At 36.1% G+C, this 13,695-nt stretch overlaps 1 protein-coding gene across 1 annotated transcript in view; it reads left to right on the top strand.

The window, feature by feature from the left end:
* LOC137662585 (adhesion G protein-coupled receptor A3-like) overlaps positions 1–13,695 on the top strand; it is a 284,198-nt gene that overhangs the window by 121,678 nt on the left and 148,825 nt on the right. The window contains exon 7 of the mRNA XM_068399128.1: positions 10,462–10,675. Within this exon, the coding sequence (XP_068255229.1) occupies positions 10,462–10,675 (214 nt within the window). The remainder of the gene's footprint in view (positions 1–10,461; positions 10,676–13,695) is intronic.

Here is a 13,695-nt window from a genome sequence, read left to right as displayed (position 1 = left end):
TGAATACATTCAGCCTCATTCTGTATCAGCTTTTAAGAATACCGTCGAATATTTTGCGCTAGGGATATTGGGTGAGAAATGAGATTAGAAGTTGCTTTTTTCATGTGGTGACAAAAATTAATTATCAACATTGCCATTCAAGTCTTAAAACGACAATAGCATATATATGCACATAGATTGTTATTAAAAGTTTTCTTTCCTACGTGAAATATATTGCAATAACAAATACTGCATCAAAGTTTACAAGGAACATTTTTTCTTCACTTATTTCTCTCAGTGTACACAAAACATTTTTTTGATCTCATTTGTTATTTACTTAAACTTAGGGGTAGGCTTGAGATTATTGTTTCAATCATTTCTTTCTTCATTTACAAGTCATTCTTACTACATTAACACAATGTAAATACTGAACTGTGGGGTTTTTTCAGTATGTAGTAACTAACTAAACTCAAAATCTCATGTACAAAGAATGATGGATTAATTATCCAGATTTAGATTCTAGTCCTGCAGTTTCTTGGCAGCCTACAGATAGCCTGCTGCATTCATGCGGAGCATCATTGTCTTCAAGAACATGCGGGATCAAGACTTCAGCTCCAATTCTGCAGGGAGTGCCTAATCATATGAATAGATATAATTATATTGAAATAGGAATATTCCCATTAGTAACCTTTCACAGGATTAAGTTTTGCAAGATGTGGACAGTGATACAATTAGCTGTAGTTAAATCCTCTTGCAATTATTTCTATTTTACAATGTTAGTACTTCAGGATTTTCTTTAATAACAAAATATGCATAACAGAATGTCTATAAATCAAATAATGTAACTGTACATTTTGGATCTTTCAAAGATAAATGCGGTAGATTCATTTTCTCTCAGAGCTAAGTGGCTGTTCTCTATATCGAAGTTGGCTTCCATACTATCATTTGGTAGTGTGAAACCAACAATGCTCTAACCTTTTGACTCCAGATTCTAGATTTCTCACTCTAATATGATCAGTCTCAAACTGGTGAAAAAAAGGAATATGTTTCCCTGCATTTAATATTAAACATTATTATCTAATTTCCTTAGTAATAATTTAGAATGCTGCTGCAAGGTTTGGGGCACAAAATTAATAAAATTTAAAACTTATAAATGTGAAATAACAAAAATATTAAAATGGCCATTTGAGAAATTTAAAGGGTGAAGTTTTACTGCTATGTATTTTCTTGCATCTGTGCTCACACATGAAAATATTGTTCAACAGAACTTTTCACCCCTGAAATCTCACTGATTTAGGTGCTGGAAAGGTACCAAATTTGTTTTTCTTACCATAGCTTACTTGTACACTACGTCAGAGGTTTTTAATGTACAGTTGTGTCTTATTTTCCACATTATCTTTGCCTGTTTGTTCCAAAAAGCATGCAAAATAACTGAAGGAAAATTTAGCTAAGATGTGATGAGGGCAATATCAGCAAAATGAAGCCTCTTTAATCTTCAAAACTTCTGCCTTTGGAGACTTGACTGGCCATCTCCAAAAGTTAGTTGCTCATGAGCAAAACAATGGTAAGACAGCCAGCCTTGACTAAGGCCCATGGAGTATCCTGGAAGATATATTCTTTATTCTTAGTACAATAACAGGTACATTAAAAGGCTAGGGTTAAATTTAATGCTGACAATTTCTAGATAAAAATTATATAAGCTTCTTTATCAAACCTATATTAATATTGTCCAGTTAACAGCACTTTTTACAGTTTTCTGTAATTAATCTTAATTGCTCTCATGGGAAAGTTCCCTCTAAAGCCTCCTTCCTAACATTCTCTGTTCTAATTAAGTGGAGTATGCCATAGTGATATTTCACATTTTTATAGCACATTTCATCATACAGCACTTTCTTTAGTATATGTATAAAAAGGACTGTCGAGAGCTTCAGTTTCTGACACTTACAGCCAGGCTGGGAGGAGTTTGGAATGGAAAAATTTCATACAATGACTGGGACAAGTTCTTACTTCAACAGAACTGTCACTTGTTCAGCATCTTTTATGACTTTTACATTTCTTTTTTGTTTGGCATTCTTGCAGCATAGATGGGTACTCATGCAGCCTGCTGGACTCTGGGCAATTAAGGGCAATCACTGCCACTCTTGGGACCTTCCTGCTGCCATGTTTCCATGGTCTAAGTGTGTCGTAATTATATAAAATTAAAAAGAAGTTGCCTAGTGGTGCTTCAGGTTTGGAAAGATGAGTGCTACCACTGCACTTTCCAGTTAGATAAAGCTAATCAATATATTTTGCAGAGCTAGGTGCTTTACCTTGCCACTGCTTGGCCGTTTTTATTAACTGCAAGCTGTAATGAGTGTGCATAGCCATGAGCCTGCTGGCTTGCTTGCCATAAAGATAATTTGAGTAATCAAAATTAGCTTTCTAGCAATAGCTTCTGACTCTTGCCAACGAAGGAATTTGTGTTGATGAATCTTCCAATGCCATAGCTGTCAATATGTCATGGTCTTCAAGTTTCAGGAGGTGGCAAATAATCAATTGCTCCCCAGTTTCTAAGGTAGACATCTGGGACAATTTGAAAATAAGAAATTGAAAAGTGGCAGCAGTTTTATTTAATAAGGAAGAAATCAGCGATGAAAAAACTCTTGCCCATTCTTTTAAATTTCTGCTAGATATGCCAATGCAAAACATGGGCTTTATTTTGCCTGTATGCGGGTAATATTTTTGATTAATTGATTAACTGGAATGAAACTTTGAATTTCTTATTGTGGACGTTTTTCAAGTAGCTGTTGCCATTTTACAAATTAATGTTATGATATTTGGCTTTTATGTTAAATACTATTAAGTGAAACCTACTACCTCTGTATTTCTCTACCTCTACTTTCCTACCAAGTAAATCACTGCTATCATTAGTAAATAAGAAAGTGCTTTTCCACTGCTTCCTCACTTAAAATGGTTGTAATGGACACAACACGCATCAATCCCTAGACCCAGTGCAAAACTGATAATTTATTTTCACAGGGGCGTATAAATCTAGGGGAAACTGCTGTAGAGAAAGACAAGTTAATAACTTTGTCATGGCTGGACTTGTCATCCACCTGCTGAGTGCTGGCTGAAACCTGTATGAGTTGGATTTGCTCAAAGTGACTAGACTTGAATTGCACTTTTTCCGGCTCAGCTTTCCTTAGTCTCTACACAGGTGTAACTTATTTTCATTAAGTAAGTCTGAGAAGTTATGGAATCCAAGTGCTTCTCAGTGAGGCTGGCATCCAAAGCTATGAATGTAGCTCTTCTTGGCATAACTGCACTGAATTTCATCTTCTGGTTTGTAGATGTGGAGTATATTTATGAAGTTAGCTAACCCAGATAACTGAAGCATCAGAAGCAGTGGACTGTGACAGCATGGGCTCCCCGTACGTCTAACTAACTCAGGATAAATCCTGGGATTGCTACTTCTTTTCAGCTGCCTGCAGCAGCAGGAGTAAAATGTAATACAAAATTTGGAACTTAAACAGTATACTTGTCTGAAGTCTTGCTCTTTGGTGAGTAGCTACCATTTCAGTGTAGCACTTAGCATCACAAAATAAGCATAAACCTGTGATTTAATTATGAGATGCTGCAAAAAAAATACATCTACTTTATGTTCCTGTCTGAAAAGCATGTATGAGGGTGAAAGGGACTGATAAAACAGTGTGGAATATGCCTTGCCCTGCCAGCATTATCAAGTTGGTGGAAATAAGAAGTTATTGCACAAACAGAAGCTCTACTTTTTCTGCAGTGAGTGGTAAATGAATACGGTACAAAGCCTTCTTGTCCCAAGCCCAAAAGACTTATCTTATTTTGATGTGTTTAATACATGTTGATCTGTATTTTTTTGGTATTATGTTAAAATTGGAGCCAGGCAAAACTTTTATTAAAACTGAAGCTTGGCTCCTGTTCTATGTTCATTCTTGACTCCTTGGCATATGGCACTGTCTGTGACCTTCTACACCAAAACTTTTGTTATTGTCAGCAAATTTTGCAATAGGGAAATTGGCATTGGTGCACTGGCACCTCCCCTTCTTGGCAGAACTGGACTTCAGAGAAATTCAGATCACTCTCTTTTCTTCAGTTCCGTACAGTAAATATCAAGATACAATTTGCTGTGTCAGCAATTCAAATTTTTAAATTATGTTTTTCAATTCATTTTTCCTTATCTGTCCTTTTTATTGGACCAGTTCCCTTACTTTGTCCTCACTTCCAGCTTCACCCCACTGTGCTTTCCATGCACATTTCTTTCCCACTGAGACTGTATACAAATATTAGAGCTCTAACTCACACTTTTGTCAGCAGGATGTGCCACGCTCTGTAGGCACACTCAGTTCAGATCAAAAGCCCATTGGCAATACAATAAATCAAGTGATTAACAAGAAGCAAAATGCCAACCTCTGGCTTTTTTCTGTCCCAAGAGCTTGTGGTGCACTGTAGCAAACTGAATTATCTACCAAGAGGCAGAAGTCAACAGTGTATCCTGAGATGTGAGCAATGTAATACTGCACTGATGTGTGGGCAACCTGGAGAAACCTGTGGATTTTCCTGTTTCTGACTGTGTAAAAGCTGCCAATGTCAAACAAAGCCAGTTAATGAGGGCCAGAAAATATATAGCAGAAAACTGTGTTTATGGTATCTGAACAGCGGAATGTGCTAGTGTAGTAACCAGGATTACGCCCTTAGCAGCTATTTCACTGTAGAGAGTTGTGCTGCCCAGGTTATAGGTTGTGCAGGAGAAAATGCAACAAACATGGCTGGAGGTAGGGTGTAGTTTCATTTTTCTCTGATCATGTGTCCAATACCTTGTGCTGGTCACGTTGGCCAACGACTAGCCAACTTTCTGTGGTGTTTAGACAAATCTATTGCATGGGCCAGCTTTTGTGCTTACAGATTTGCTTTTGATCCAGAAAACAATAGTGCCCATTCATTGGAAGTGCATACATTCTAAATGTGATCACACTGTATTTAAAATATCATGCAGCAGTACAGGTTGGGGGTTGACCTGCTGGAAAGCAGCTCTGCAGAGAAAGACCTGGGAGTCCTGGTGGACAAGAAGTTCACCATGAGCCAACAATGTGCCCTTGTGGCCAAGAAGGCCAATGGTATCCTGGGGTGCATTAGGAAGAGTGTGACCAGCAGGTCAAGGGAAGTTACCCTCCCCCTCTACACTGCCCTAGTGAGGCCACACCTGGAGTACTGTGTCCAGTTCTGGGCCACCCAGTTCAAGAAAGATAAGGAACTACTGGAGAGAGTCTAGCGGAGGGCTACAAAGATGATCAGAGGACTGGAGCATCTCTCTTATGAGGAGAGACTGGGGGAGCTGGGTCTGTTTAGCCTGGAGAGGAGACGACTGAGGGGGATCTTATCGGTACTTACAGATACCTTAGGGGTGGGTGTCAAGAGCATGGGGCCAGACTCTTCTTAGTGGTACCCAGTGACAGGACAAGGGGCAACAGGCACAAACTGAAACATGGGAAGTTCCATCTGAATATGAGGAAAAACTTCTTTACTTTGAGGGTGACAGAGCACTGGAACAGGCTGCCCAGAGAGGTTGTGGAGTCTCCTTCTCTGGAGATATTAAAAACCTGCCTGGACACAACCCTGTGCAACATGCTCTAGGGGAACCTGCTTTGGCAGGGGGTTGAGCTAGATGATCTCCACAGGTCCCTTCCAATCCTAACCATTCTGTGATTGAAATTGTAACTAAAATACAAGTTAGAAATGCATTTTATGTTATGTCTTTTACAAGCATTTGTATTCCATATATGTCCAGTGACAGCAATATTTCCTTCACATTCTTCTTTCCATCTTTTAAAATGGTAAACAAACAGAAGGCCAAAATTAGATGGAAAATTGAACTATTTTTGAAATCTCAAGAACTGAATTGTAAGGAAAAGGCAGAAAATATTTAATGTGTGTGCATGTGTGTGAGAGAAATTGTTTTATAAAGATATGAAGGGCATATGCCTTGGAACATTATCTTAGAGCTTCAGCACACCTTGCTGTTTTTCTATTTTAGCTAACGGTTATTAAAATACTTTCTATTTTCTTTTTCAACTTTATATACATCTTGGGCCACTGCATGCATTAAGATGTGCAAGGATATAGTTTCTGAGAGAAGGACTCTTAAGTGATATTCTAATTCAGTGGTATTTGTGTAACCTGATTCCTCCTCCATATGTCCTCAGTATTCTAGTCTAGAGCTAATCTGAAATACAAGACTGGATCGCATAAAGAATCTAGCCTTTAGATGTAATTATTGTAATGATGGGTTAGACCTTTTAGATTCATGCTGCAATCAGTGATTCCTGTGGTGCTCTGCTGCAATCATGGTTTAGTGCTGACTAGAGAGACAAGGCAGGTAAAGACTGTAAAACACTCCAGCAGACCTTGATCTAAATGCATATAGGAGAGTCACCCCTCTCGTTTGCGGGAGGTGGTGCTAGCTCCAAACTCAAGGGCAGCAGAGTGGATTGTCTTGGAATATTTTTCACATGTGTAAAAATGAAATAAATAAAACCCCCCTAAGTTAGTCCCTCCTCTCCCATGATAAAATAGTACACTGTAAATTATTTTTAATCTTATGAGGCTGTTGTATCTGCTATACACACACACATACACATATATATATATGAGCATCAGAGATGATATATATTTATTTGGTCTTTAGTAATCAAGTAATCAAAGAGAAAATTTCTATTGTGTAGGGATATGCTTGCCAGAGCTCTTGTATTTCAAGTGCTGTCAAATCAATGCCAAAATCATTCCAGATACTTTTGGAATTTCTTACTTATTACTTTATTCTCAAAGTCACGCTTGAAAACGTGTGTACAGCATTAGTAAACACTTTTATTTTTATTCTGAATTTGAAGGATTGTTGGATTATGGATTTAAAATAAGCATTTCCAGCTGATGCTGCTGGAACTATACAATCATTTTGTCGCCATTGAGGATAAAGGGTATTGGCCCTAATCCTGAAACTGTTATTGATGCAATTAATCCTTATATCTGTGAGCTGTGTCACTGAAGTCAGCTGGAACTTTTGCATGAGTAATAGTTGCAGAACCAGCCTCAGTCACTTAAGTCATGATTATCCCTGGAAAACAACTGAAGATTAGCTCTGGTAATCATTTTTTTGGAGACATCACAGAGATTAAAAGCAGATGTTTTGCAGAAGTATTTAAGTATACCTTCCATGGTCTGCAAATGTTATAGTCCATAGAAATATTACTAGTTTCACTTTGAAAATTAATTTGCAGCATTATTTGTCAATTGGGCCAACCCAAACAGGTACATTCTCAAAGGGTTCAGCTGGTCAGAAGGATATCCTAGCCTAATGGTAAACCAAAGGTATGTTTCATTCCTTTTGTATCTTTGTTGGCCCCTAGAAGGATTTGCAAAGAAGAAAATCAGTAGGTTGTTGATATGACTGATGTCAAACAAAGGATCATTTTCTGCTTTTTTGATACACTGCAGTAAAAAAAAAGCTTTTATTTACTTCTAATCATTAACTGGCAAAATCTGTACAGAATACTTCATTCCCACTCCTTTTCTGGGTTTGGTGATTCCCAAGGCTGAGCAACAGAACTGATAACAGGAGAGCCTTAGAGACCAACTATAAAGGCAGAGATAAATTTAAAGTGATAGTGTTACACTACATCCATATTCCAGGCAAGTTATTTAGCTTGACTTAAGAAGTATTGATCCTATAGTTCTCACTCTTACTACTTGATAGCCTTGTGACACAATGTGTCACTCACTGCATGACTAAAAACATTTGACAAGATACATCCTCAGTTAAAAATTACTGTATTCAAGAGAAATATTTTATTTCTGTGAGTAGTATACATTGCTGTTGCACTTGTGGCGGTATTTTTAATTTTTCTGGACTCCATTTTTATAATCATTCCATTAATTTATGGCTAAGTTTCCACACCGTAACTTTTCCTTATATTCCATAATTGAATATAATTCTCTCCATCTTCTAGTAAAAACCTTTAATGTAAATGACTGAGACCAAGCCTGCAGCCATTATGGATGAGGTATTAATCTGGTTTACTTTCTCTTCTTTAGTTAGAAGCCAAAGATCATATAAAAATACTAGGAATAGTATTTTTATAATATATTTATGTAAATAAAATATATAAATAAAAATTTCAAGGAATTTTTAGTAATGCATTCATGTCCACAAATAATAGGCTCAATCAGAAGATAAACTACAGGATATATGCACAAGTAAGGAGGGATTTCTGAAGCCTGCTCTTTTATAGTCACAGCAGGCTTACATTTCAGTAGATAGTAGTTAGCCCCTTAATCCTCTGTGTGCTTCTCCTGGACAGCAATATCACATATTTGCTCATATACAAATCCTGAGTATTATGCTGGCCAGCATTCTTACTTTGTAAAAAGTAGAAGTGATCCCTCTCACTGTTTATTCAAAGCAGGTGATGAACATACTATTTAACATTTAAATTCCTCGTAGTATTGAGGGCTCAAAGCTAGGTTTATAAATGCAGCTTCTCACAATTTACATGTTCCAAAGAAAATATCTGAATGACGTAAAGCAGCATGTTAGGGTGGGATGCTGAGTAAGGAGAAGAACAAACACTACTGGTTGTCCACAAATGTTAGCAATTGTAGAACCCGTGATTATGGCTTGCAATCTGGTTAGGCATGGTTAAGTTCATCTGTATTTATTATGGGCAATAGAGGATTTTGCAGAGAAAGATTAAGGAAGATAAAATGGTGAGCAATGAAATGGAAAAAAAATGTTAAAGTACTTGTCAGAAAAATAGATGTTTGAAATAGTTACTAGTGCTGAAATGTGGAAGGGTGAGCTTTCGACTGACAACCCTGTAGGCTGGATAGATATGAATGACGAGGAGACTTTAAATGAAAACAAGAAAAATAAGGGAGAAGAAGATCTAGCTTAAAAATTCTCTTTCCTCATCAAGGTATAAGGATTTCCAAGGTGCAAGACTGTAGGCATTTTGTCTAAGATGAGATTGCAGTAGTGAAGTTATAAAGTGACCCAGGCTCAGTCAATTGTTTTGGCATTGTAGGCTGAGGTGAAAAGGTTGTATTTTTGGAATTATTGTGCAAGGTGTTCATGGTAGTGTGTGCATCAATCACATATGTGAATCCTTAGTATTTTTATTACCTTTAGAATTTTGTGCGATTATAACAAAATATCAGAGGGTTAGTAATTTTCTTCTCTTTCCTGAGGAGACTGTATCAGAAAAAAGAAAATAAGATTTTCCTTTATTCCTTATTATCCTATAGAAGATGATCTTCTTTCTTTAGATGCAGAGCCTCTGTTTCAATTACCTTTCCTAAAATGCTTCTGTTCCGTGTTCTGCTGCCGATTTAAAGAAATAGCATTAATCTCAGAATGTATAGAAATTATTTTACAAAAAATTGTGTTAAGGTAGTTGCAGGATCTAGAAATAAAAGTGGAAGAAAACAAATACTGCCTAGAGATTCAGGCTCTACAAACACTGTAGGACTGAAGGATATAGCCTTCAATCACTGTCAAATCTATGAAATTAGCAGACTTTCAGTAGTCCCAGAAATGCTTATGCCTTCCAAATTTACAATGCTATTTATTTTTCACTTTTGTTTAGGTATTTGGCTATGTGATGATGGCAGCTGTTTTTTTGTAAGATTCTGCTTAATATTGCATATTCTTATTATTAGGGTATTTCTTGGGGAAAGACAGGAGAGATAAAATTCATAAAATAAAGATGGTGTAATGGACTCCACTATTAAAAAGGAGAAAGAGCTATTTAGATAAATATTTAATGTTGAATAAACGTCTAGAGAGTAAAGATGACTTGTGGAAGAAGCAGAAGGAAGTAGGGACAGGGAAATGAGAAGTCATAGGGACAGTTGAACTTCAGGGGAAAGTTTAACTTTTGTTATTAGCCTTATTATTATCCAAATCCCAGGCATATGACATACTTTATGCTCCCTAGAGTGAATAAATTTTGTTCTGGACCACAGTGGGAATTCCATCCACTGACAGTGAAGTGGTCTTATAAATGTTAACTCTGCCTATATTAATAGCTGTATTTTTTCTTTAATTGGAAGACTGATTTTTTTTTTTTTTTCCTGTAGTAAAGCATCCTGCTTTGAGTAGGAGCTGGACTGGAGCATCTCAAGAGAGAGGTGAACCTCACCCATACCATGAACTATTTTGTGAAACCCATTTTCTGTAGCTATTCCAGTCATTCTGTAATTATCTGGGCTCACACCAATGAAAGAAATGTGGTCTCTAGAATTCACAACATGATCAGACTTAAGTTTGAGGGCGTATCTTTTATATTAGTGCTTTAATGTTAAGATCTAGGAAGCTACAGTTGTATACAGTTAGTTTATTTCACAATATTCATGAGAGGAATTCATTGTGAGGTTTTTGTTTCTGATTTTTTTTGTTTTGTTTTGTTTTCCCTGCAGCTGGCCCTCTGGAACTTCCTCTTTTTGAGCTGATCCCATCACAAAGACAAGTGGTTTTTCATGGAGACCGCTTGCCGTTTCAGTGTACTGCAACATATGTTGACAATACTACCCAAGTACATTGGTACCATGCTGGTCGCCTGATTGAAACGGATGAAGAGAGTGGCATATTTGTGGAGGACAGCATCATTCATGACTGCTGCTTAATTACACGGTAACGTATACTCCTTGTAATAGGCAGACTTGTAGGCAAAGTGAACAGATGCAACACTTGCAATAAGCCTCATTAAAACGTGCATCAGGAGTTGTTTTATTTGAAGCAATTCAATTGCATGCTTGAATCAGAATGCACACCGGTAGAGGTTTTTTATGTCTATGAAATGGCTGTGGTTCCAAATTCTATTTCTTGTGTCTAAGTATCCAGATTTGAGCAACTATGGATTTGAAACAGATAAAAACAGAGTTTCTTACACAGTAAACTGTGAAAAGAAACAACTTAGAACAGCTTCAGTAGCATATGAGAGTGACTTACAGCCAAACTTCTTCTTCCTGACACCATCTAGAAGATTGAATTGTGATCTACCTGTGAAGAACTATCAATTTAAAAGGCTTGGATTAATTTTTTTAGGCTCCAGTATACTAGATCCTATATTCTTTAGTTAAGTAATCTCATACCTGTTTCTTACTAAAGTTTTTCTCAGCTTTCTATGAGTTTTACCATCTGTGTGCCTCTGTGTGCTTGAAAGACACAGAGATCTACAGAAACATTTGCTGATGTGAAAAACGCAAGAGAAATGAAGTAGAATAGGCTTCTATAAAAGAATTTCCATCATTGATCAAAGTCTGATTCTGTGTGTTCTGCCTTTCTCTTTGTAGAAGATGGAGTGAAAATAGCTATGCTAATTAGCTCTGGATCATCATTAACATATTTTCACTCAACCAGTTTCTATTAATATAATTGACCTGAAATGCTTCTTGAACTATCAAATGAAAGTTATGAAGGGAGTCAAATTAATTTCTCTCCACTGGGGTTTTTCAGCTTTATTGATTTTAATTTCATCTACTCACTGCTTGTTTGACCCCTTTTGGAGTCCTATAGATCTAGAGGTGTAGATCTGACCTATTCTCACAGCTACTGGCTTTCTTCTAATACCAATGTGTATGGCTGTAGCGGATAATGAAAGACACTATTAGACCATTTAGTATGGTAATGCCAAATGCATGAGCTATTATATAACTGCCAAGTCACTTAAATTAAAGCATGTTTTTCTTATTTCCATAATATCAAAATTAAAAGACATGCTGTTAATCACCTCATTATATTTTTCAACTGAATTATATTTTGCACTATATAGGCAATTTGTAGAGCATAGTAATAAACTGAAATAAATTGTCTAAAATTGTTAAAATTTTCAAAATAGCTATCCTTTTTAAAAAGCTAGTTTGGAAGTAGCTTGACTGAATTTTACCTTATATTGCTTAGTTTTTACGAGGCTATAAAATAAAAATCATTGTCTACCATAGCAATATTTTAATAAGGATCGTTGATCTGCTACATGCCTCGTTTACTGTGTCATTAAATAGGTGACCTTGATGCTCATGTTGCAGTATGCACTGGGACCAGGTATTCAGAAAGAATGTTTTCTAAATACGTTGTCCTATTTGCTGTTATAGACTGGAAAAATACTTTGACTCATCCAAGTTATGTGATACAAACTGTCAAAATGAGACAAAATATTTTTTAAATTAAACTCAAAATGTTTAAACAGCTGTTTAAAAGCTTAAAACATTTTAGTTGTTCATTTGTTTGAACTATATGTCTCACTTCACAATAATAGTAGGTCATCAACACTGCATTTACTGTACAGCATGGTCCTTATCCAGTCAAAAATGCTAATACTCAACAATCATGCCTCTGCCTTGATCAAGGGGCTGATCAAAATTAACTTACTGAAGGCATGAGAGACCTGTACTTTTGAAACTAGCTTTCAAAACCCAAACTATTTTGAAGTAAATTTTTTTTTAAATATAAATTATAGAGATATATTGTCCCTTCGTGTTAAAAATGAGAAAATGTTGATCAAGTTATGATTGTAAAAACTCTCTTCAGCATTTCTTAATTTTAATCCTATCATGACCATGTCTGCTATAACTCCATTTATATTATTATTATTACATGTTAAAATAATATGTAATAGCATGCTTATTATATTTTAAAATAGTATGTATTAATATGCTTGTTATGTGCTATTACACGCTGATTTGTGATATTTCTTAAGGCTAAATCACAGTTGTATGAGGCACTGTGAAACATCAGAAAGATTATGCCTCCCTGAGGTTATCATATGTTAAGATTTCAAGTAAAAAGTAAGGTAATTTAAAATGAGTTTTTATAGTGTCATAATTTGAATTCCTATACCTACTCTTTACAGGAAATGTCCACTCTTTGTGGCTTTCTGTGATTGCACTAAAGGACAGGCTTGGGATGTGCTGCTTAGCAATTTAAAGATTTCTGAACTTAGTTTTGAACAAAGACGTGTAGTCCTGTTCCAAAAGCTGCTTATTCAGACATTTTTAGATGGTTGTTTTATTGGGTAGTTCCAGATATTTCTGGACGTGGATTTACAACACAAATATCATACTAAACCCTTCTGGTTTATTAACTGGCACAATAGAAGCATAAAATAGCCAAATGTGTAATTTTTTTTCTCCAGTGATAAAGCAGAATAAACTAAAATAAATGTTTTTGTTACAATAATTAAACTAAAGTTTTGAACTGTATTCCGGCCTGTGACATTTTTCTTGGCAAAGAGTATTCCCTTATAGGAGATCTTGAGAATGTGTTTTCAATTCTGCTGCTAGCTCACATTTACCATTTCTTTCCAATGATAATAATATTTGATTTTGCTCATGTTGAACTTTCTGTCATTATGCCTGTGTATAAATGTCATAGTCATATGTGAAAATGTAAATGTGATGTGGAACTAATTTCCCATCATTTGTGAATGGATCTAGCTGAAATTGTTACTTGTGTTTCCATGAAGACAGCCTAATTTCTTAAACCTGGAATATTAGATTATTGGTTTGATCACAATAAGCGGCAGTGAAACAATCCATATTCCTGAAGCCACATAGAAGCAAGATTATGTATGATTCGCTGCAGCACAGCGTCTTTCCCAATTTCCCCACTATTCCCTTTCAGGTTTTGGAGAGGCTAGTGGGACAGTTATTAGA

Source organism: Nyctibius grandis, chromosome 4 (assembly GCF_013368605.1).
Source record: "Nyctibius grandis isolate bNycGra1 chromosome 4, bNycGra1.pri, whole genome shotgun sequence".
Classification (NCBI taxonomy): domain Eukaryota; kingdom Metazoa; phylum Chordata; class Aves; order Nyctibiiformes; family Nyctibiidae; genus Nyctibius; species Nyctibius grandis.
This window is presented reverse-complemented; position numbering and strand designations above follow the sequence as displayed.